This window comes from Macaca thibetana, chromosome 4 (assembly GCF_024542745.1).
Source record: "Macaca thibetana thibetana isolate TM-01 chromosome 4, ASM2454274v1, whole genome shotgun sequence".
NCBI lineage: Eukaryota > Metazoa > Chordata > Mammalia > Primates > Cercopithecidae > Macaca > Macaca thibetana.
This window is the reverse complement of record NC_065581.1, coordinates 32,353,927-32,374,989: the sequence shown is the minus strand read 5'-3', so window position 1 is coordinate 32,374,989 and position 21,063 is coordinate 32,353,927. Positions and strand designations below refer to the sequence as shown.

Genomic DNA, 21,063 nt, shown 5'->3' with positions numbered 1-21,063 from the left:
ACGCTGAACGCAGGAGGCAGAGGTTGCGGTGAGCCAAGATCAAGCCACTGCACTCCAGCCTGGGCAACAAGAGTGAAACTCCATCTCAAAAAAAAAAAAATACAGGTCCAATTTCCACACTTGAATCTTTGGCGGGAGCGTGTTGTGAGTGTACGGCAGTTAAGGTAGCTTGTGAGATTATAAAGTGTTTTCTTATCAGAGCATGCCAGGTCGTTCACTGTGGTCCGTAGTGCCCCCGGGAAATAGCCCTGAGCCCCAGTCCCAGGCTCCAGCTCCCCAACCCACTGGGCAAAAGTTGAGAAGAAGGAACTAGAGTGTGTCGGGGACCACAGGCGGGGGTGGGGCTGTGACGTGTAGGAGGGCGGGACAGGCAGCAGGTGAGTCGCCAGGTCTCCAGGGCTCCAATCACTCTGGAGACTGAACCATGGGGGGAAAACAGCGGGACAAGGATGATGAAGCCTATGGTGAGACCCGGGCAAGGCCCAGGACCCTGTGGAGGGAGGGGAGGAAGGGTGCTACGGGAATGGTGGCTGGGGCTGGCTCCAGGTAGAGGAACTAAGGAGAGTCCTGTGTCCCTGAGGGGAGGGCCCGGGAACCGGGAGCCATGGAGGGAGGGAGTCAGGATCCTGGGAGGAGGATGGGGCTTGGGGGCTGGGGCTGTTGCTGGAGAGCCCGTGGGGAGTGAAGCTAGGTGCTTCTGAGGAGTTGGGGCTGAGGTCCTTGGGAGGAGGGAGAGATTTCAGGCTTGGACTCTGGGTCCCTAAGGGCAGGGCCGTAGGAAACAAAGCCGAGATGAAAGGTGGCAGGTTGGGGCCCTGAGCAGAATGGGGCTGGAGGCTGGGAGTGTACTGTGCTGCAGAGCCTGGGTGAGGCTAGGGTCCCTGTAAGGAGGAAGAGGTTCAGCCTGGAGTCTGGGTCCCTGATGGGGAAAGCTGCTTGTAGCCTGCCGGCTCCCTTAAGGAGTCAGGGGACCCTGAGTGGGCTGGCCTCCACCTGCCAGGCTCTCCGGGAGAAGTGGCAGAGGGAGTGGGTTCTGCTGGGCGTCCCTGTGAGGAGTTGGGGTGAAGGTCTTTGTGGAAAGGGGGCTGGGGTCCTGCCTAGGGGTCTCTGTGAGGAGCTAGGAGCAGGAGCTGGTCTTGGAGTACTTTGAGGAATAGGGACAGGGCCCCTGGGGTTCCTGTGAAGGGTGAGGCCTGAGGGGAGAAACGGCAGGGAGCCTGTTTCCAGAATCTGCGAGGAAAAGGGGCTGGGGTTCTGAGGAGAGAAGGAGCTAGGGGCCGGCGTACAGATCCCCATGGGCAGCGAGGCTGGGGACTCACCTGCAGAGTTTCTGCTCTGAAGGGGAAGGAACCCACATGAGGGACCTTCTCAAGGAGAGGCTCGAATCCCTTAGGGCCACAGGGGAGTGGGCAGTGAGAACTCCCGAGTAGACTTCCTGGAACGGCTTCAGGTCAATCATTGTCCATAAGTCATGGAGGGACAGAGTCCAGGGCACCTGGGGAGAGCAGACCCCACCCGCCCCTTCCCAGACTCCTGCCCAACCCTTGGCCCTCCCTCCTCAGTGCCCATAAGGAACCCTGACTGCCTGGCCCTCCTCCTCCGTGTGTGTGTACTCAGGGAGGACCAGGAACTCGACGTGCCTGCAATCTCTGTAGCCGGGCTCAGGTGTCACTCTGACTGCTGGCCCAGAGCCCGGAGCATACTGTGGCCAGAGGACTGAGGTCCCACTGGAGTGAGGATGTACAAGGCTGCTTCCCTCCCCAGGCCCTGCTGGGGTTGACACCTTTGTCTCCAGTTTCTTTCCCCATAGCCTTGAGCCAGAGTGTAAGGCAGGGCCTGGGACAGATGTGGGAAGAAACTATGACCTCCCTGAGGGGACTGTGGGTCTGTGTGGTCCCCGGGGAGGGATTAGGGAGGAGAGAAGGATGAGAATGAGGGTGTGAGAGCCACTGGGAGTCCCACATCCCAGCTAAAGGGAGACTCAGGAGAACCATGCGAGGGTAGGGCAGGGGACCAAGGCCATTTCCCAGACTGACTGCCTTGAGATGTGAGCCGGAAACTATAAAGGCCTTCCTTCCCCTCCCCGTGGCCGCCTGGGTGGAGTTCCCAGGGAGCTGCTGAGCTGCTGACCAGGCGTGGATCCTAACTTTCCTACTCCCCAGTTTTCCCCTCCTGCAAGTCCTGCTCTAGCCCATCTCCCTCCAAACACCTGAGGCCTGGGTAGGATCCTGGGGCTAGGAGGACTCAGCAGGACAAGATATGCAGAGAGAGACTCACTCTCCACACCTCTTCCCATGTCCCTCAGGGAAGCCAGTCAAATACGACCCCTCCTTTCGAGGCCCCATCAAGAACAGGTGAGCTCGGGGTACTGCTCTGGGGGCTGGCAGGGGTGGTGGGTGCGGTGTGGAATCCAATATCTGCTTTGTATTTGCTAAAATATTAGTAAGAAACTTGTGAAAAAGATGAACTCCTGCCCCAGGCGGGTGGTGCCCTGGGGGGATCGTTGTGTCTGGAGCAGGCATCCAGGGCTTCCCAGTCCCGGGGGATGTTCTGTTTCTTAAGTGCGGGCTTCACAGGTGGGAGGACTCACCCCGCTGAGCCCTTGAGAGCTGTGTACTTTCCTGTCTTTTGCTTCAGAAGAAAGTTTACCCACCCAGAAAAAAGTTTTCTTTCTTTTTGTGTTTTGGAGATGGGGGTTCACTGCAGCCTCAAACTCCTGTGCTCAAGTGATCCTCCCGCCCTAGCCTTCTGAGTAGCTGGGACTACAGGCACGCACCATCACACCAGGCTAATTTCTCTGAGTTGGGAATCTCATTATGTTGCCCAGGCTGGTCTCAAACTCCTGGCCTCAAGTGATTCCCCTGCCTTAGCCTCCTAAGTAGCTGGGATTACAGTCATGAGCCAATGTGCCTGGCTAGGTTTTCTAAATAAAATAATATATTTTTTAAAACTTAGCTGGGCAGTAGTGGCACATACCTGTAATCCCAGCTACTTGGGAGGCTAAGGCAGGAGAATCGCTTGAACCCAGGAGGCAGAGGTTGCAGTGAGTCAAGATCGTGCCACTGCACTCCAGTCTGTGTAACAGAGGGAGACCCTGTCTCGAAATAAAAAAATAAAAGCAATAAAAAATAAAAATAAAGTCTACTGATGCCCACGCTGCAGCATCCCCCAACTCTCTAACCCTTGACCCCTCCAGACCATAAGCCCTACCTTCCCAAGTCTCCTTAGCTCAGCCTCCCATTTCTCTCTCAGAAGCTGTACAGATGTCATCTGCTGCGTCCTCTTCCTGCTCTTCATTCTAGGTTACATCGTGGTGGGGATTGTGGGTGAGTTTCCAGCTGCTCAGAGCCGGGGCAGTGGGCAAGGGACAGTAACCCAGGGAGGGACCACTCTTATAATTGCCCCACCAAGTCCCTGCCCTCCAATGACTCAGCTGTGCTTCTGTCTGCAGCCTGGTTGTATGGAGACCCGCGGCAAGTCCTCTACCCCAGGAACTCTACCGGGGCCTACTGTGGCGTGGGGGAAAACAAGTGAGTACAAAGGCGAGAAGAGGAGGGCAGGAGCGAGGTCAGGTGGAGTGGGCAGGAGACACCCCCCCCCCCAACTCAGGCTCCAGACCTGTCCGTGCTCTTCCACAGCCATTCCCTGCTGTCCCCACCCCACCTCGGTCTCCCTGAATCTGACCACTCCAGGTCACGTTGAGAACCACTGCTGGACAGTTAGCTTCTTGAGTCCCCCCAGAATGGGAGGCAGTGGAGAGTCGTGTTAAGTGTATGAGTTTTACCGTTCAGAGACTGGTGTCTGGATCCCCAACTGGACCAACTTTTGGTTGCGTGGCCTTGGGCAAGTTACTCAAGCTTTGATTTCCTTATCTGAAATTCAAGGAGAATTCCATAAACAATGCCAAGAGTCCTCACCTGCAGATGTCCAATAAGTAATAAAACCTCTAATATGTGTATAGCATTTACTATGTTCCAGGAAGGCAGTAAACTTTACACACACACGCTCATTGAAATCTCATGAGGTAGGCACTATTCTTTTCTTTCTTTTTTTTTTTTTTTTTTTTGAGACGTAGTCTCACTCTGTCGCTCAGGCTGGAGTGCAGTGGCATGATCTCGGCTCACTGCAAGCTCTGCCTCACGGGTTCACACCCTTCTCCTGCCTCAGCCTCCCAAGTAGCTGGGACTACCAGCGCCCACCACCATGCCTGGCTAATTTTTTTGTATTTTTAGTAGAGACGGGGTTTCACCGTGTCAGCCAGGACAGGATGGTCTCGATCTCCTGACCTCGTGATCTGCCCACCTCGGCCTCCCAAAGTGCTGGGATTACAAGCGTGAGCCACTGTGCCTGGCCCACTATTCTTTTAGATGGAGTAGAACCAAGACCGAGAACAAGTGACTTGCTCAAGATCATAAAGATGATATGAAGTCATGGAGCTCCAAGTTCATGCTCTGAGCCATTGTCAGCTGCTGCAATGCTGACTTACCCTGAGAGATCTTCTAGGCGTCTCCCTACCTCCCCAGCTGAGCTAGGGCCAGGAGCTGGGGGGTGACTGGTCTGGGCCACGCTGGACTGGGCCCACTGTATTCTTTAGAAATCACCCTAGTGGTCTCTCCCCTCCCCCAACACCTGACCAGGCCCTGATGCACACGGTCCCTCCCCTCCCACAGAGATAAGCCGTATCTCCTGTACTTCAACATCTTCAGCTGCATCCTGTCCACCAACATCATCTCAGTGGCTGAGAATGGCTTACAGTGCCCCACGCCCCAGGTCAGAGCCTGGGACCTGCCTCTGCCCCAGATCTCACCCAGGGTCTCAGGTTCCAGCCCCTTAGCATTCTCTCTGTGCCCAGGTGTGCGTGTCCTCCTGCCCAGAGGCCCCATGGACTGTGGGAAAAAACCAGTTCTCGCAGACTGTTGGGGAAGTCTTCTATACAAAAAACAGGAACTTTTGTCTGCCAGGGGTACCCTGGAATATGGTGAATATTGCCCCTAACCTCATCACTGTCGCCCAGGAGGGCTCAGGGTGGGTGCAAGTGGGAGGGGGAGTTGGGTAGATGATCACCAGGTTGGCTCTCCTGGGGCGTGTGGGACAAGCTGAGCCCCATGGTGGTGGTGAGGGGACCCGCTTCTTCATCCTGCTCTGTGTCTGTGTGTCTATCCTTTCACTCCTGACACAGATGGTGATCACAAGCCTGCAACAGGAACTCTGCCCCAGTTTCCTCCTCCCCTCTGCTCCAGGTGAGAAGCACAAATTCCTTCCTCAGACATCATCTAGTCCAATGTTTTCTTTTTTTTTTTTTTTTTTTTTGAGACGGAGTCTTGGTCTGTCGCCCAGGCTGGAGTGCAGTGGCATGATCTCAGCTCACTGCAACCTCTGGCTCACTGCAAGCTCTTCCTCCCGGGTTCACACCATTCTCCTGCCTCAGCCTCCTGAGTAGCTGGAACTACAGGCGCCCGCCACCACGCCCGGCTAATTTTTTTGTATTTTTAGTAGAGACAGGGTTTCACCATGTTAGCCAGGATGGTCTCAATCTCCTGACCTCATGATCCACCTGCATCGGCCTCCCAAAGTGCTGGGATTACAGGTGTGAGCCACCACGCCCAGCCTAGCCCAATGTTTTCATTGCTTGAATAAAGAAACCAGGCCCAGAGAGAATGAAGTCACATAGCTTGTTGGTGGTAAAATTGGAATTAGCATCAGGTCTTCATTTTTATCTGTTATGTGGCCTTGCAGTCAGACCATCAGTGTTTTGGGGAACTACTATTTGCCAGATGCTGGGGACAGAGGCAGGGATAACAACTGGTCCCTGCTTCAGCTACATTCTAGGTGAAGAGATCAGAGTTATTCACAAAGAGACTGTATGAAAATCTCATGAAAACATACATAGGTGAATCTACACACTTTTTTTTTTTAGACAGAGTCTTCCTCTGTCGCCCAGGCTGGAGTGCAGTGGTGTGATCTCGGCTCACTGCAACCCCCGCCTCCCAGGTTCAAGCAATTTTCCTGCCTCGGCCTCCCAACTAGCTGGGATTACAGCACAAGGTGCCTGCCACCACGGCCGGCTAATTTTTATTTTTATTTTTATTTTATTTATTAAATTTATTTATTAAATTTGTATTTTTAGTGGAGACAAGGTTTCACTATCTTGGCTAAGCTGGTCTTGAACTCCTGACCTGGTGATCCACCCACCTTGGCCTCCCAAAGTGCTAAGATTACAGGCACAAGCCACCATGCCCGGCCTGCACAATTATTATTTTTATATATGCACAGGGAAAAGGCTAGAAGGATATTTGTTCAAATGTTATAAGTGAACGTGGCTGGGTGGTAGGATCACAGTTGAACTTTTTTTCTTTTACAGTATGCTCTTCCTTCCAATAGCAAATGTCTTTTTTTCTTTTTTTAAGAGATGAGGTCTTGCTATGTTGCCCAGGCTGGTCTTGAACTCCTGGACTCAAGCAATCCTCCCACCTCAGCCTCCCAAAGTGCTGGGATTACAGACATGAGCCCTGACACAATGTTGCAAATGTCATTTTTAATATAAAACATTTTTTTAGGCGAGGCATGGTGGCTCACGCCTGTAATCCTAGCACTTTGGGAGGCTGAGGCAGGCAGATCACCTGAGGTCAGGAGTTCGAGACCAGCCTGGCCAACATGGCAAAACCCCATCTCTACCAAAAATACAAAAATTGGCTAGGCATGGTGGCATGCACCTATTATCCCAGCTACTTGGGAGGCTGAGGCAGGAGAATTGCTTGAAACCAGGAAGCAGAGGTTGCAGTGAGCCGAGATTACACCACTGCACTCTAGCCTTGGTGACAGAGTGAGACTCCGTTTCAAAAAAAAAAAAATTTTTAGGCCGGGAGTGGTGGCTCACACCTGTAATCCCAGCACTTTGGGAGGCCAAGGCAGGCAGATCACAAGGTCAGGAGTTCGAGACTAGCCTGGCCAACATGATGAAACCCTGTCTCTACTAAAAATACAAAAATTAGCCAGGCATGATGGTGGGCACCTGAAATCCCAGCTACTCGGGAGGTTGAGGCAGGAGAATCGTTTGAACCCAGAGGTGGAGGTTACAGTGAGCCAAGATGGTACAACTGAACTCCAGCCTGGGCAACAGTGAGACTCCATCTCAAAAAAAAAAAACCATTTTTTAAAACAATTTATAGCATAAGATAAGATATCCAGTTATCAATTTAAGTACAATAAGGAGTATCTCAAGTGAATGCTTCAAAGTCACGTAGATCTGAATATAAATTCTAGCACTTTCCAGCACTATGGTCTTGACCCAACTAGGCAACCTCTCTGAACCTTGTTTCCTCATCTTTAGAATGTAAATGACAGTGAGGTGCGGTGGCTCACGCCTGTAGTCCCAACTGTTTAGGAGGCTAAGGCAGGAGGATCACTTGAGTCCTGGAGTTTGAGGTCACAGTGAGCTATGATTATGCCACTGCACTCCAGCCTGGGCAATAGAGTCAGAGACCCTGTCTCTAAAAAAATAAATAGGCTAAATGAGGTGACTCACACCTGTAATCCCAACACTTTGGGGGACTGAGGTGGGAGGATTGCTTGAGCCCAGGAGTTCAAGGCCAGCCTGGGCAACATAGCAAAACCCCATCTGTAGAAAAAACTTTAAAAGTAGCCAAGTGTGGTGGTGTGCATCTGCAGTCCCAGTTGCTTGGGAGGCTACGTGGGGAGGATCGCTTGAGCCCAGGAGTTTGATGTTGCAGTAAACTATGATCATGCACCTGCACTCTAGCCTGGGTGACAGAGCCAGACCCTGACAAATAAATAAATAAATAACAAAGCAAGCCTGCCTGGCAAAGTTGTTGCAAGAATGGCAGTAAGTGGCTCCATAGGCACATAACAGGTGCCAAAGGAGGTAGGGATAAGGTCAGAAGGCTTCCTGGAGGAGGTGAGATGCAGCTGGATTTGAACAGGGAGTCATGGATGGGATTTCTGGTGGAAACAGAGCCCTGAGAGAGAGGCACAGTAAGAGCAAAGGTATAGAGTAGAAGGGAACATGGGCTGGATTTGGACAGCAGAGCCTGGAAGGCTGGCCAGGGAGTGCGGACGCTGTCTCTGGGGCAGAGCCTCTGGAGATGTCTGAGTCACAAAGGGACCCAGAGCCCTGGAGTGACGAAGTCCAGGCTGTGCCACGGTCTCCCTGGCACTCCACTCGGGTGGAGGGCGGATGGAAGGCTGACAGGGTGTTCTAAGAGCTGAGGCCAGCGGAGAGGAGGGTCCAAACCAAGGCAGCGATAGGGAGGGGAGGCAGGGGATGGACTGGGCTCCACAGGGCAGAAGCCCATTTGTGAAATCAAAAGCAGCCCACTGAGGGACGAAAAGCCCATCACCCTTCCCTCCCCTAAGGGCACTGTGGACTGGGAGGGGGCCAGAGACCTTCCAGGCAGAGCTCCTGGCCCCCCACCCAGCAGCCCGGCTCTCCCTTCTAGCTCTGGGGCGCTGCTTCCCATGGACCAATGTCACTCTACCGGAGCTCCCAGGGATCACCAATGACACCACCATAGCGCAGGGGATCAGGTAGGCACCTCCTCCCCCCACATCCTGGCCACACCCCTTCCACCCACAGCCCCGTCTGACTCTGTCTCCCCAACAGTGGTCTTATTGACAGCCTCAATGCCCGAGACATCAGTGTTAAGATCTTTGAAGATTTTGCCCACTCCTGGTATTGGATTCTTGTGTGAGTCACCAGATTCCCCTTCTCTCGTGTCCTTGCCTTCTCCCTCCCTGATCCTCTATCCCCTCGCCCAATGTCTGAAACACAGGCTTTGGACAGAGGAGGAGGAGCCAGAGCTCAGAATGGATTCCAAAACCAACAGGATTTATAAGGGAAAGAGGCCTAATCTGGGGACGTTGGGTGGTGTGTGGAAAGGCAGGGGGAGTCTCTGAAAGGGGAAAGATTTGAGGGACTAGGGCTGAACCTCACTGTCCTCACCCTGCCTACAGAGCCCTGGGAGTGGCTCTGGTCTTGAGCCTACTGTTTATTTTGCTTCTGCGCCTGGTGGCTGGGCCCCTGGTGCTGGTGCTGATCCTGGGGGTCCTGGGCGTGCTGGCATACGGCATCTACTACTGCTGGGAGGAGTACCGAGTGCTGCGGGACAAGGGCGCCTCCATCTCCCAGCTGGGTTTCACCACCAACCTCAGTGCCTACCAGAGCGTGCAGGAGACCTGGCTGGCCGCCCGTGAGTGTCCTGCCCACCCCCAAGCCACCAGCTGCCCAAGGACTGCCCTGGGCCATGCCCGGCCCCAGCCCTGCCCCTGACCTAGGTCTGTCTGCCCGTCCCCTGCAGTGATCGTGCTGGCGGTGCTTGAAGCCATCCTGCTGCTGGTGCTCATCTTCCTGCGGCAGCGGATTCGTATTGCCATCGCCCTCCTGAAGGAGGCCAGCAAGTTAGGGCCTGCCTGGGAGGGACATGGGGCTGAGGACAGCATGGACCCAGGACGGGGGGTGCTAGAGAGGTGGGAGGGAGCCTCAGAGGAGAAGGGAGGAATAGCACAGTGGTGAACACTGCTGTGGCTTTGCCTCTCTAAGCCTCTGCTTCCCCATCTGTAAAATGGGGGTAACAATAGTTCCCGCCTTCCAGGGTTGTCGTGAGGATTAAATGAGTGCCTGGAACATGACATAGGCCTTCTAGAGGGGTTGGTGGGAGTGGTGGTGGCTGAGTGGAATGGCAGGAATCCAGGCCAGGAGGGGCAGCAGCTTGCTTCTGAGCAGGAACTGCCACACATACCTGCCAAGGGATCACACTTGGGGGTGATCTTCCCTTACTCCACCTGAAGCTGCCCCAGATGGTTTCTCTGTGACTCTAGTTTCCTCTAAGGGTCCTGTGAGCCTGATTTATTCAGTTCTGTTTATCCAGTGAGCACCTACAGTGTGCCTAGCCCTGCACCAGGCCCTGAGGACACAGATATGAAAGACAATGTCACCGCCCCTGTTGGTCCCACCCTGGGGGAGTGGGGCAGGCCCCAGCGAGGGCAGAGATGGGGTCAGCCCCTTGAGAAGATGGACAGCTGGGGCAGTGACAGTGAACAGCTCTTGTTTCCCTGCAGGGCTGTGGGACAGATGATGTCTACCATGTTCTACCCGCTGGTCACCTTTGTCCTCCTCCTCATCTGCATTGCCTACTGGGCCATGACTGCTCTGTATCCTCTGCCCACGCAGCCAGCCACTCTTGGAGTCCTGGGGGGTGATGGAAAACAAAGCAATACTTGCCCCTTACAGTGCCTTGGTGTCACTGGAAGAGGTGCCCCTTTCTCTGGGCAGACACAGCAGCACTGTGCCTGAACAGAGTTGAAAGGGTACACACAGGCTGAATTTCAGTCCTCTCTGTGCAGCAAAAGATCTGCACAAGCACCTAGGAACAGGTCCCTAAGGAGTGAGTGGTCTGTGGAGACCTCGTGTGACCAGGCTTTCCTTGACTCCCCTCTGGGTACCTGGCTACATCAGGGCAACCCCAGTATGTGCTCTGGGCATCCAACATCAGCTCCCCCGGCTGTGAGAAAGTGTCAATAAATACATCATGCAACCCCATGGTAAGAGAAAGCGGGGGACATGGAGGCAGGACTGGTAGGGCTGAGGGGCCGTAGGGATCACATTCCTCATTGTACAGAGAAGACTGAGACCACAGAGGGCAATAAACTCATTCAAGGTCACACACCCAACTCCCAGCAGCACTAGAAGAAACCAGTTCCCAGAATACCTGGTATTCCTATTGAGCCGTCCATCATGTGGGGAGGGAAACTGAGGCTGGGAGAGACAGCCCTGGATACCAGGACTTACTCCACCCCTCCCCAGGACATTCCTCTGACTTAAGGACCATCAACCCACTTCACCCTCTGAGTCTCAGCCTACTCCTGTCTGTTTGTTTGTTTGTTTTAAGACAGGGTCTCGCTCTGTTGCCCAGGCTGGAGTACAGCAGTGCAATCTCAGCTCACTGCAACCTCCATCCCCCAGGCTCAAGCAATCCTCCCACCTCAGTCTCCTGAGTAGCTGGGACTACTAGCGTGTGACACCACGCCAGGCTAATTTTTTTTTTTTTTTTTTGAGATGGAGTCTCGCTCTGTCGCCCAGGCTGGAGTGCAGTGGCGCAATCTCAGCTCACTGCAAGCTCCGCCTCCCGGGTTCCCGCCATTCTCCTGCCTCAGCCTCCCGAGTAGCTGGGACTGCAGGTACCCGCCACCACGCCTGGCTAATTTTTGAATTTTTTAGTAGAGACAGGGTTTCACCGTATTAGCCAGGATGGTCTCGATCTCCTGACCTCATGATCCACCCACCTCGGCCTCCCAAAGTGCTGGGATTACAGGCGTGACCACTGTGCCCAGCCACGCCAGGCTAATTTTAAGCTTTTTGTAGAGGCAAGGTCTTGCTGTGTTGCCCAGGCTGGTCTTGATCTCCTGGGGTTGCCCCGATGTAGTCAGGTACCCAAGCGATATTCTGGCTTAACCTCCCAAAGTACTGGGATTATAAGAGTGAGCCGCCACATGCCCCACTGCTCTGTAAGATAGGGACAATTATAATAGCCATCCCTGGGGTGGCTGAGAAGATGAAATTACTTTGGGCACATAAAGTGCTTAGTACTATGCCTGGCACCTGATAAGAGCTCAATAACAGGTTGGAGTGTATTGTATTGTTAAGTCTTCCTCCCTTGGAACACAGAGCCCTAGGTAGTAGCTAGGTGGGACTCCCTGGGGGGGAACCCGGGAGAGAAGCTGCTTCCAAAACTCTCTCCGAGGTTTCCCGGGAGTGGCGCTGGGTTGCTGGGAATTTACTCTTCTCAAACCTGCCATGTCTTCACCTCGTCTGAACTGGAAACATGAGCTGTGCTGCAGGCATTAGCCTCACTCCTATTAAAAAGGGGAGGTTTGGCCGGGCGCGATGGCTCACGCCTGTATTCCCAGCACTTTGGGAGGCCGAGGCAGGCGGATCGCCTGAGATCAGGAGCTTGAGACCAGTCTGGCCAACATGGCGAAACCCTGCCTCTACTAAAAGTACAAAAATTAGAAGGGCGTGGTAGCAGGCACCTGTAACCCCAGCTACTTAGGAGGCTGAGGCAGAAGAATTGCTTGAACCCGGGAAGCGGAAGTTGCAGTGAGCTGAGATCACGCCATTGCACTCCAGGCTGGGCAGTGAGACTCTCCATCTCAAAAAAAAAAAAAAAAAGGGGGAGGTTTATTTACATGTACAGAGGACCCACTATGTGCCAGGCCACTGGGTAGACAAAGCCCAAAATGATGTGGTTCTTTTTCTTTTTTAACGAAAAAAAAGGCTGTTACCCAGGCTGAAGTGCAGTTATGCGATCATGGCTCACTGCAGCCTTGTCTCCCAGGCTCAAGTGATCTTCTCACCTCAGTCTCCCAAGTAGCCGGGACTACAAACGAGTGCCACCATGCCCGGCTAATTTTTTTTTTTTTAAGAGATGGGGTTTCACTATGTTGCCCAGGCTGGTCTCGAACAACTGGGCTCAAGCAATTTGCCTGCTTCAGCCTCCAGAAGTGTTGGGATTACAGGCGTGCGCAACTGTGCTGGGTATGACATGAGTGTTGTTTTCAACTTGCTTGTGATCTAGCAGTAAAGACTGACAGAAGGCCGGGCACGGTGGCTCACGCTTGTAATCCCAGCACTTTGGGAGGCTGAGGCAGGTGGATCATGAGGTCCGGAGTTCGAGACCAGCCTGGCCAATATGGTGATAGAGTGAGACTCCATCTCAAAAAAGAAAAAAAAAAAAAAGATTTTTTGATTAGCCAGGCATGGTGGCGCACACCTGCAGTCCCAGCTACTCGGGAGGTTGAGGCAGGAGCATTGCTTGAACGGGAGAGGCAGAGGTTGCAGTGAGCTGAGATTGAGCCACTGCACTCCATTCTGGGCAACAGACTGAGACCCTGTCTCAAAAAAAATTTTTCTTGGTTATATTTGCTATAAAAGGTTGTTTTTTAATTTGTGACTTTTTACTTTTTATTATGGGAATTTTGAAATATATGCAAAAGTAGAGATGATAGCAGAGTCAGTCCCTGTACCGAGATTCCACAACCCTCAACTTTCTACTATTCTTATTTCATCTATATCCTCACCCATATATATATATTATAGATATATATATTTTTTTTTTGAGACGGAGTTTTTCTCGTCTCCCAGGCTGGAATGCAGTGGCGTGATCTCGGCTCACTGCAACCTTTGCCACCTAGGTTCAAGCGATTCTCCTGCCTCAGCCTCCTGAATAGGTGGGATTATAGGCGTCTGCCACCATGCCCAGCTAATTTTTTGTATTTTCAGTAGAGATGCGGTTTCACCATGTTGGCGAAGCTAGTCTTGAACTCCTGACCTCAGGTGATATGCCAGCTTTGGCCTCCCAAAGTGCTGAGATTACAGTCTTGAGCCACCATGCCCACCTTGTTAATTTTTTTTTCTGGAGACTTTTAAGGCAAATTCTGGACATCATGCCATTTCACCTGTACATACATCGGGATGGATCTCAACAGATAAGAACTGTTTAAAAGCATAGCCACTATATCATTATCACATCTCACAAAATTAACAATAATTCCTTAATATCATCAAATACCCAGCCTGCTCTATCTGCTGGAAAGGGTTTTGGTAGACGTTGCAGAGGCTGCTCTGGAAGAGGAATGCTGAGTGAGTGCCTTCCCCTGTGATTGAGACTGAGGGAGCTGATTATGCTTATGCTATAGGCAGACCAAACTGAGTTTGAGCCTAGAGATGGAACCCTCAGACAGAACTTGACTCCCGCAGTTCAGAGAAGCTGCTACTTCCCACCTGTCAACTTTGGGAGGGACAGAAGCTACTGGGAATGGGATGCCCAGGCTCCATACTGAGGTGCCCGAAGCCTGAGCCTACTCTATCTCCGTCTACCCTCCCAGGACCAGCCTGTGAACTCCTCGTGCCCAGGGCTGATGTGCGTCTTCCAGGGCTACTCATCCAAAGGCCTAGTCCAACGTTCTCTCTTCAACCTGCAAATCTATGGGGTCCTGGGGCTCTTCTGGACCCTTAACTGGGTACTGGCCCTGGGCCAGTGCGTCCTGGCCGGAGCCTTTGCCTCTTTCTACTGGGCCTTCCACAAGCCCCAGGATATCCCTACCTTCCCCCTAATCTCTGCCTTCATCCGCACACTCCGGTAAGGATGGGGCAGGGGCCTGGTCATTGTAAGCACGGGGGCCCCAGGGGTCCTGGAGCCGTCTCTGACTGCATGACACCCTCTGCAGTTACCACACCGGGTCGTTGGCATTTGGAGCCCTCATCCTGACCCTTGTGCAGATAGCCCGGGTCATCTTGGAGTATATTGACCACAAGCTGAGAGGTGAGCCTGGAGTCAGAGTAGGAGTCAGGAGCTGGGGAAGGCCATTAGGGAGGGGCTATAAGAGGCCAGTTACCAAACATGAGCTTTCCTCGCTCCCAGGAGTGCAGAACCCTGTAGCCCGCTGCATCATGTGCTGTTTCAAGTGCTGCCTCTGGTGTCTGGAAAAATTTATCAAGTTCCTAAACCGTAATGCATACATCATGGTGAGCCACACTGCAAGCAACCCTTTGTCCTGGTGCCCTTTGGTCTAGACACCCCCATCCTGGTCCAGGCAGCTCACCTTGGTAACTCTGACCTTTCCACCTCGCTCAGATCGCCATCTACGGGAAGAATTTCTGCGTCTCAGCCAAAAATGCCTTCACACTACTCATGCGAAACATTGTCAGGTTAGGCTGTTCCCCACTCCCTTTGTGGCTCCCTCGTCTGATCTCCCACGCAAGGCTGGCTTCATGGGCATGCTGTGCTCATCCGGGCCCTAGACTTGGTTTAGTGCTCTGCTCTTGCCATCTTGAAATGTGAACAAATTTCGTTTTGCACCAGTCCCCACAAATTACGAAGCCAGTTTTACTCTCAGCATTGCCAGGCTTCTCACCCTCAACCTCCCCTAACTTCTGGCACAGGGTGGTCGTCCTGGATAAAGTCACAGACCTGCTGCTGTTCTTTGGGAAGCTGCTGGTGGTCGGAGGCGTTGGTAAGGGACCAGGAGCTGTGGGGACAGAGGGTAGGTGTGCTGGGCAGCTGAAGAGGTGGCCTCAGAGGAGCAGCACTAACCCCCAGAATTATTCCACAGGGGTCCTGTCCTTCTTTTTTTTCTCCGGTCGCATCCAGGGACTGGGTAGAGACTTTAAGAGCCCCCATCTCAACTATTACTGGCTGCCCATCATGGTGAGTGACTCCCCTCTCTGCCGCTCCACCCCCAACTCCCCAAAGGAACCCTATAACCCCAACGGGTCGTGTGTCTTCCAGACCTCCATCATGGGGGCCTACGTCATCGCCAGCGGCTTCTTCAGCGTTTTCGGCATGTGTGTGGATACGCTCTTCCTCTGCTTCCGTGAGTGACACCCCCAGCCACCTGTCCCCAACCTCAAAGTACTGAGCCATTCAAGCATTTTTTTGGAGATGTGGTGCTTCTAGAAACAGTTCCTTCGTGAGCTAAACGAACCAGAGGGAGCTTCTTGTGACATCCTGAGGTCAGGAGTTTAGGGAAGAAGGGAGAGAGTGAGCCCCCAGGCCAGTAGGCTCTCCAAAGAAGGAGTATTCTGATGGAGAGGTCTCTGCTGTCTTCCCTAGGAAATCTCGGGTAGAAGTTAGCCATTAGAGGCCGGGCGCGGTGGCTCACTCCTGTAATCCCAGCACTTTGGGAGGCCGAGGTGGGCAGATCACTCTGAGGTCAGGAGTTCGAGACCAGCCTGGCCAACATGGTGAAACCCCTCTCTACTAAAAATACAAAAAATTAGCTGGGCGTGGTGGCGGGCGCCTGTAATCCCAGCCACCTGGGAGGCTGAAGCAGGAGAATCGCTTGAACTCAGGAGGCGGCGGTTGCAGCGAGCCGAGATTGTGCCACTGCACTCCAGCCTGGGCGACAGGGCAAGGCTCCATCTCAAAAAAAAAAAAAAAAAAAAAAAAAAAAAAAAAAAAAAAAAAGGTTAAAAAAAAGAAAAAAAAAGCCATTAGAGAGACTTCCCAGCAGGTGGCTGTAGCGGCAGGGGATTTTCTTAATCTACAGCATGCATCCATTCAGGGTTTGCCAGGCTCCTCCTTAGCGACTGACACGCATTTTCCTGCTAATTCTTATCATCACTCTATGCAATATAATATTCCCGACCCCAGTTCACATGAGGAAACTGAGATTACATAACCTGCCCGGGGGTAGGGGTGGTAGTGCAGCTTGGATTCCAAACCCGGCAGGCCTCTTGCCTCCCAGTCCCCGATTTCCCGGCCCCAGGGTCCGCTCTAACCCGTCTCTGTTGCGGCTTAGTTGAAGACCTGGAGCGGAACGACGGCTCCCTGGACCGGCCCTACTACATGTCCAAGAGCCTTCTAAAGATTCTGGGCAAGAAGAACGAGGCTCCCCCGGACAACAAGAGGAAGAAGTGAGAGTTCCGGCCCAGATCCAAGACTGCACCCCACCCCCACCGTCCAGCAGTGCAGCCTCACTTTGCCTTACAGGTCTCCATTTTGTAGTAAAAAAAGGTTTTACGCCAGGCGCGGTGGCTCACGCCTGTAATCCAACACTTTGGGATGCCGAGGCGGGCGGATCACCTGAGTCAGGAGTTCGAGACCAGCCTGGCCAACATGTTGAAACCCCCGTCTCTACTAAAAATGCAAAAATTAGCCGAGCGTGGCGGCATGCACCTGTCATCCCAGCTACTCAGGAGGTTGAGGCAGGAGAATCGCTTGAACCCGGGAGGCAGAGGTTGCAGTGAGCCGAGATCGCGCCACTGCACTCCAACCTGGGTGACAGACTCCGTCTCCAAAACAAAACAAACAAACAAAAAATTTTATTAAAGATATTTTGTTTTCTCTGTAAATCTGTACTGGCGGCCTTTTTTTTTCCGCGCCCGGCTCTTTAAAATCGGCCCGCCCCTGTGACGCGTCCTGGTGCCGCGGCCAATGAAAAAGCCCAATACGGATGGTGCAGGTCCCTTCTTCGCCCCAGCCAGTCCGCTTCCCGTTCGAGTCACGCGCTCCGGGCCTCCAAGAGGGCCAATCGGAAGGGCAAGCTTCGAGGCGCTGCGTGATCACGTGGGAGAAGATGTGCTGCTTGAAGGCCAATTAGAGTCCTGGAAGCGCGGTGGGGCCTCCAGACGGGGGCGGGCTTAAGGGTGACATCTGCGCTTTAAAGGGTCCGGGTCAGCTGACTCTCGATCCCTGTGGAGTCTAGCTGCTGGAGTCACGGCAGTTGCGGGGAGAGATGACTGGGGAGCGACCCGGCACGGCGCTCCGGGGCAGACGCTGGGGGCCGCGGATTCTGGGCTTCTGGGGAAGCTGTAGGGTTCGGGTGTTTGCCACGATCTTCCTGCTGCTGTTGTCTCTGGCAGACTCCTGGTCCAGGGCTGAGAACGACTTCGGTCTGGTGAGTCACCCGTCACGTAGCCGTATCCCCGACCCGATCACCACGCAGGTGATCGACACCTAGTGTCCCCCGGGACGCGGGCGGCTGAACCGCCTTTCCGCGACAGGACCCTTTTCTTTCTCCCAGACCCCGTTTCCTCCGACCGCTCCCTCTCTGGGTCCCCGTCTTCCTCCTCATTCGAGCCCCTTCCTCTTTTGGGGTCCCCATCCCTCCCTGAAGGCTCCTTCTCCTCTCGTATACCCTCCCCTGCTCCGAACCGCTAGCTTCGCTCCAAATTCTCCTTCGTGTTCCTCTTTCTTATTCTGGGACCCCAGCCCCTACTCGGGATCCCCATTAGATCCTCCCTCTCCCATCGGAACCTGAGTTCCTAAAACCCCCAAGACAAGGTTGTATTTGTTGACCCTTCCTTCTCCCATGACAGGTGCAGCCGCTGGTGACCATGGAGCAACTGCTGTGGGTGAGCGGGAGACAGATCGGCTCAGTGGACACTTTCCGCATCCCACTTATCACAGCCACTCCGCGGGGCACTCTCCTCGCCTTTGCTGAGGCAAGGAAAATGTCCTCATCCGATGAGGGGGCCAAGTTCATCGCCCTGAGGAGGTCCATGGACCAGGGTATAAAGATGCCTGGGTGAAAGAGCTGGTGCTAGGTCGGATGAGTAGGCAGCCCAATGGGCCCAAGGGCCCTGAGGATAGGGGAACTTAGAGGGTTGGTTGCCTGGGTCCCTGAGGGGTAGGGAGAAACTAACAAGGGCAAGTGTCTAGGACAGTGATCTGGAAATTGGGATCACCAAGGAGTTGGACATTCACTCAGCAAACATTTATTGGGTACCTACTATATACCTATACCAGGCACTATTTTAGGTTTAATGAATATAGCCACGAACAAAACAAAAACCTCTGCCCTCACAGGACTTAAATTCTGTTGGAAGGAGACAGACAAGCATAATAAACGAGTAAACTTTTTTTGTGTGTTGCAAGGTGATAAATGCAATGGAGAAAAATAAAACAGGATAAGAGTTATAGATAGTGCAAGTGTTGGATTGCACCCTGGGGCTGTCAGAAGGCCTGGGGTCCCTAGCAGGAGGTGGGAAATTAATGGGAAGTGGTAGAAAGGGTACCTGTGGAGTGCTCACTCTGGGTTTCTTCCTCCACTTTTTTCAGGCAGCACATGGTCTCCTACAGCGTTCATTGTCAATGATGGCGATGTCCCCGATGGGCTGAACCTTGGGGCGGTGGTGAGCGATGTTGAGACAGGAGTGGTATTTCTTTTCTACTCCCTTTGTGCTCACAAGGCCGGCTGCCAGGTGGCCTCTACCATGTTGGTTTGGAGCAAGGATGATGGTGTTTCCTGGAGCACACCCCGGAATCTCTCCCTGGATATTGGCACTGAAGTGTTTGCCCCTGGACCGGGCTCTGGTATTCAGGTCTCTGTCCTAGGAGATAGGTAGAGGGGGCTGCCTTGTGGAGAGTCTGAGGGATACCCCCAAGTGGACTCCTTTCCAAGGGGAAGATTCTCTGAAGTCAGATTTTCTGGCTTGGGTGGGATTCCTTGAAAGACAGGGCAGCCTGAAAGGAACACACCATCAGGAGTAGAAGGAACTTTGCCATTGGCTTCCCATTTGGCATTGTCAACAGGACTGTGCTAGTCCATGCAATACCCTCATGCAAAGTGGAAAAAGGCACAGCCTCTTTGGACAGACACAAGCCTGTGCCGGGGTGCACAGCTTGGCAGGTGAGCACAGGTTGGGCTTAAGCTCTCGTGCACCCTGTGGCCGGGCCCCCGGTGCACATGTCCAGCTGTACACCCTGGGAGAGCTTCTCAATTCAAACAGGGTGTGTGTTTATGGGATCCAACTGGAACCCTCAGTGAACAAGGGCCAAACTGAAGGGGACCATACATGTGATTGCATTTGGGAAGTGGGGGGTTTCCTGTCCCTGCCTCTGAGCCTCGAGTCTCCTCCTGTGACACCCAGTTCCCTTTCCCACAGAAACAGCGGGAGCCACGGAAGGGACGCCTCATTGTGTGTGGCCATGGGACGCTGGAGCGGGACGGAGTCTTCTGTCTCCTCAGCGATGATCATGGTGCCTCCTGGCGCTATGGGAGTGGGGTCAGCGGCATCCCCTACGGTCAGCCCAAGCGGGAAAATGATTTCAATCCTGATGAATGCCAGGTCAGGAGTCCATGAGATGTTCCCTACCCACTTGACCCTCCCTGCCCTCCAGAGCATCATTTCGCACACAGACCCAGGGTCTGACTGCTCAGCTCAGTGCCACACACCCTTGCTCCCCTCAGGGACAGGGCATTTTGCCTGTTCCCTCCCTGAGGTCCTGTCCTCTCCCCTCAGCCCTATGAGCTCCCAGATGGCTCAGTCGTCATCAATGCCCGAAACCAGAACAACTACCACTGCCACTGCCGGATTGTCCTCCGTAGCTATGATGCGTGTGATACACTGAGGCCCCGTGATGTGACCTTCGACCCTGAGCTCGTGGACCCCGTGGTAGCTGCAGGAGCTGTAGTCACCAGCTCCGGCATTGTCTTCTTCTCCAACCCAGCACATCCAGAGTTCCGTGAGTGCCTCATGGGTGGGGTCAGCAGGGAGAGCCCTGTGTCTAGATAAGGCCTGGGTGGAGACCCTCCCTCCCTGACTCTCCTGCTCTCCCCAGGAGTGAACCTGACCCTGCGCTGGAGCTTCAGCAATGGTACCTCATGGCGGAAAGAGACAGTCCAGCTATGGCCAGGCCCCAGCGGCTACTCATCCCTGGCAACCCTGGAGGGCACCATGGATGGAGAAGAGCAGGCCCCTCAGCTCTATGTCCTGTATGAGAAAGGCCGGAACCACTACACAGAGAGCATCTCCATGGCCAAAATCAGTGTCTATGGGACGCTCTGAGCTGTGCCACTGCCACAGGGGTATTAGGCCCAGGACTCTGCCTTCAGGACCACGGGTCTGTAGAAGGTCTGCTGGAGATGTCTGAAAGACAGTTCCATCTTCATTTAGACTCCAGTCTTGGCAAAATCACCTTCCCTTTACCAGGGAAATCACTTCCTTTAGGACTAAAAGCCAGGCGTCCTCTACCACAAAAAAGTCCTGCCCACATCCTTCCCATGTGGCCAAGTGTGGCCCCACCACCCTCTCTGCCCTCCCTCCCAGGACATAGATTGGTCCTGTCTTGGACAGGGCTAGTGAGCTGTAGAATTGAATCAATGTGAACTCAGGGAACTGGGGAAGGTTGAGCCTCCTCTTTGGTGTTGGGGTAGGATAACCGCTTTCAAGAGGGCTGGTGAAAGTCCCCAGATGGCAGGATATTTGGTTTCAGAGTAAGGACTAGGTGCACCACCCCCATTGATTATTTATCAATCAAAATGTTTGTAACTTAAAATTTTTAATGAAGGATAATGAATATTTGTAGAGTCTCTGGTTCTGTCAATGTACATCTTCATGTCTGTTTTCCTCATGTATCCTTGTGAGCCTGGGTGAGTTCTGGGGAGAGAGCTGATGTGCATATTGCCTGTGAAAATCTGACTTTGGCAAATCAAATCCTCTTTTCCTTTTGACATTCCCTCTTTTTTTGTTGTTGCTTTTTTTGAGACAGGGCTCGTCGTCACCCAGGCTGGAGTGCAGTTGCACAATCACGGCTCACTGAAGCC

At 53.4% G+C, this 21,063-nt stretch overlaps 2 protein-coding genes across 4 annotated transcripts; both read left to right on the top strand.

Moving 5' to 3' along the window:
- Positions 1–358: 358 nt before the first annotated feature.
- SLC44A4 (solute carrier family 44 member 4) lies at positions 359–16,867 on the top strand. Of its 3 annotated transcripts, none has more exons than XM_050788602.1 (21): positions 359–464; positions 2,306–2,354; positions 3,253–3,326; positions 3,452–3,530; positions 4,671–4,770; positions 4,853–4,978; positions 5,180–5,240; positions 8,457–8,544; positions 8,621–8,704; positions 8,971–9,206; positions 9,315–9,414; positions 10,075–10,170; positions 10,458–10,557; positions 13,900–14,153; positions 14,242–14,336; positions 14,436–14,539; positions 14,649–14,722; positions 14,957–15,027; positions 15,127–15,221; positions 15,303–15,387; positions 16,315–16,867. In XM_050788602.1, the coding sequence occupies exons 1-21, from the start codon at positions 425–427 to the stop codon at positions 16,431–16,433; spliced, it is 2,130 nt and encodes a 709-aa protein (XP_050644559.1). In that variant the 5' UTR covers positions 359–424; the 3' UTR covers positions 16,434–16,867. The 3 variants fall into 3 exon arrangements, with proteins under 3 accessions (XP_050644559.1, XP_050644560.1, XP_050644558.1); XM_050788601.1 differs by having other exon boundaries at positions 437–464; positions 2,163–2,354; XM_050788603.1 differs by lacking the exon at positions 3,253–3,326 and having other exon boundaries at positions 401–464.
- A 228-nt stretch (positions 16,868–17,095) lies between these two features.
- Positions 17,096–20,821, top strand: NEU1 (neuraminidase 1). Its single transcript, XM_050788580.1, has 6 exons — positions 17,096–17,412; positions 17,834–18,026; positions 18,576–18,838; positions 19,403–19,585; positions 19,760–19,982; positions 20,079–20,821. The coding sequence occupies exons 1-6, from the start codon at positions 17,251–17,253 to the stop codon at positions 20,303–20,305; spliced, it is 1,251 nt and encodes a 416-aa protein (XP_050644537.1). The 5' UTR covers positions 17,096–17,250; the 3' UTR covers positions 20,306–20,821.
- The last annotated feature ends 242 nt before the right edge of the window (positions 20,822–21,063 follow it).

Excerpts from the sequence above, each read along its gene's own strand:
- SLC44A4 (XM_050788601.1), top strand. The coding sequence starts at position 2,260 with ATGCAGAGAGAGACTCACTCTCCACACCTCTTCCCATGTCCCTCAGGG. Across the intron at positions 8,705-8,970 it reads TCCTGGTATTGGATTCTTGT|AGCCCTGGGAGTGGCTCTGG; the intron begins GTGAGTCACCAG and ends CCCTGCCTACAG. Across the intron at positions 9,415-10,074 it reads CTCCTGAAGGAGGCCAGCAA|GGCTGTGGGACAGATGATGT; the intron begins GTTAGGGCCTGC and ends GTTTCCCTGCAG.
- NEU1 (XM_050788580.1), top strand. The coding sequence starts at position 17,251 with ATGACTGGGGAGCGACCCGGCACGGCGCTCCGGGGCAGACGCTGGGGG. Across the intron at positions 17,413-17,833 it reads CTGAGAACGACTTCGGTCTG|GTGCAGCCGCTGGTGACCAT; the intron begins GTGAGTCACCCG and ends CTCCCATGACAG. Across the intron at positions 19,586-19,759 it reads TCAATCCTGATGAATGCCAG|CCCTATGAGCTCCCAGATGG; the intron begins GTCAGGAGTCCA and ends CTCTCCCCTCAG.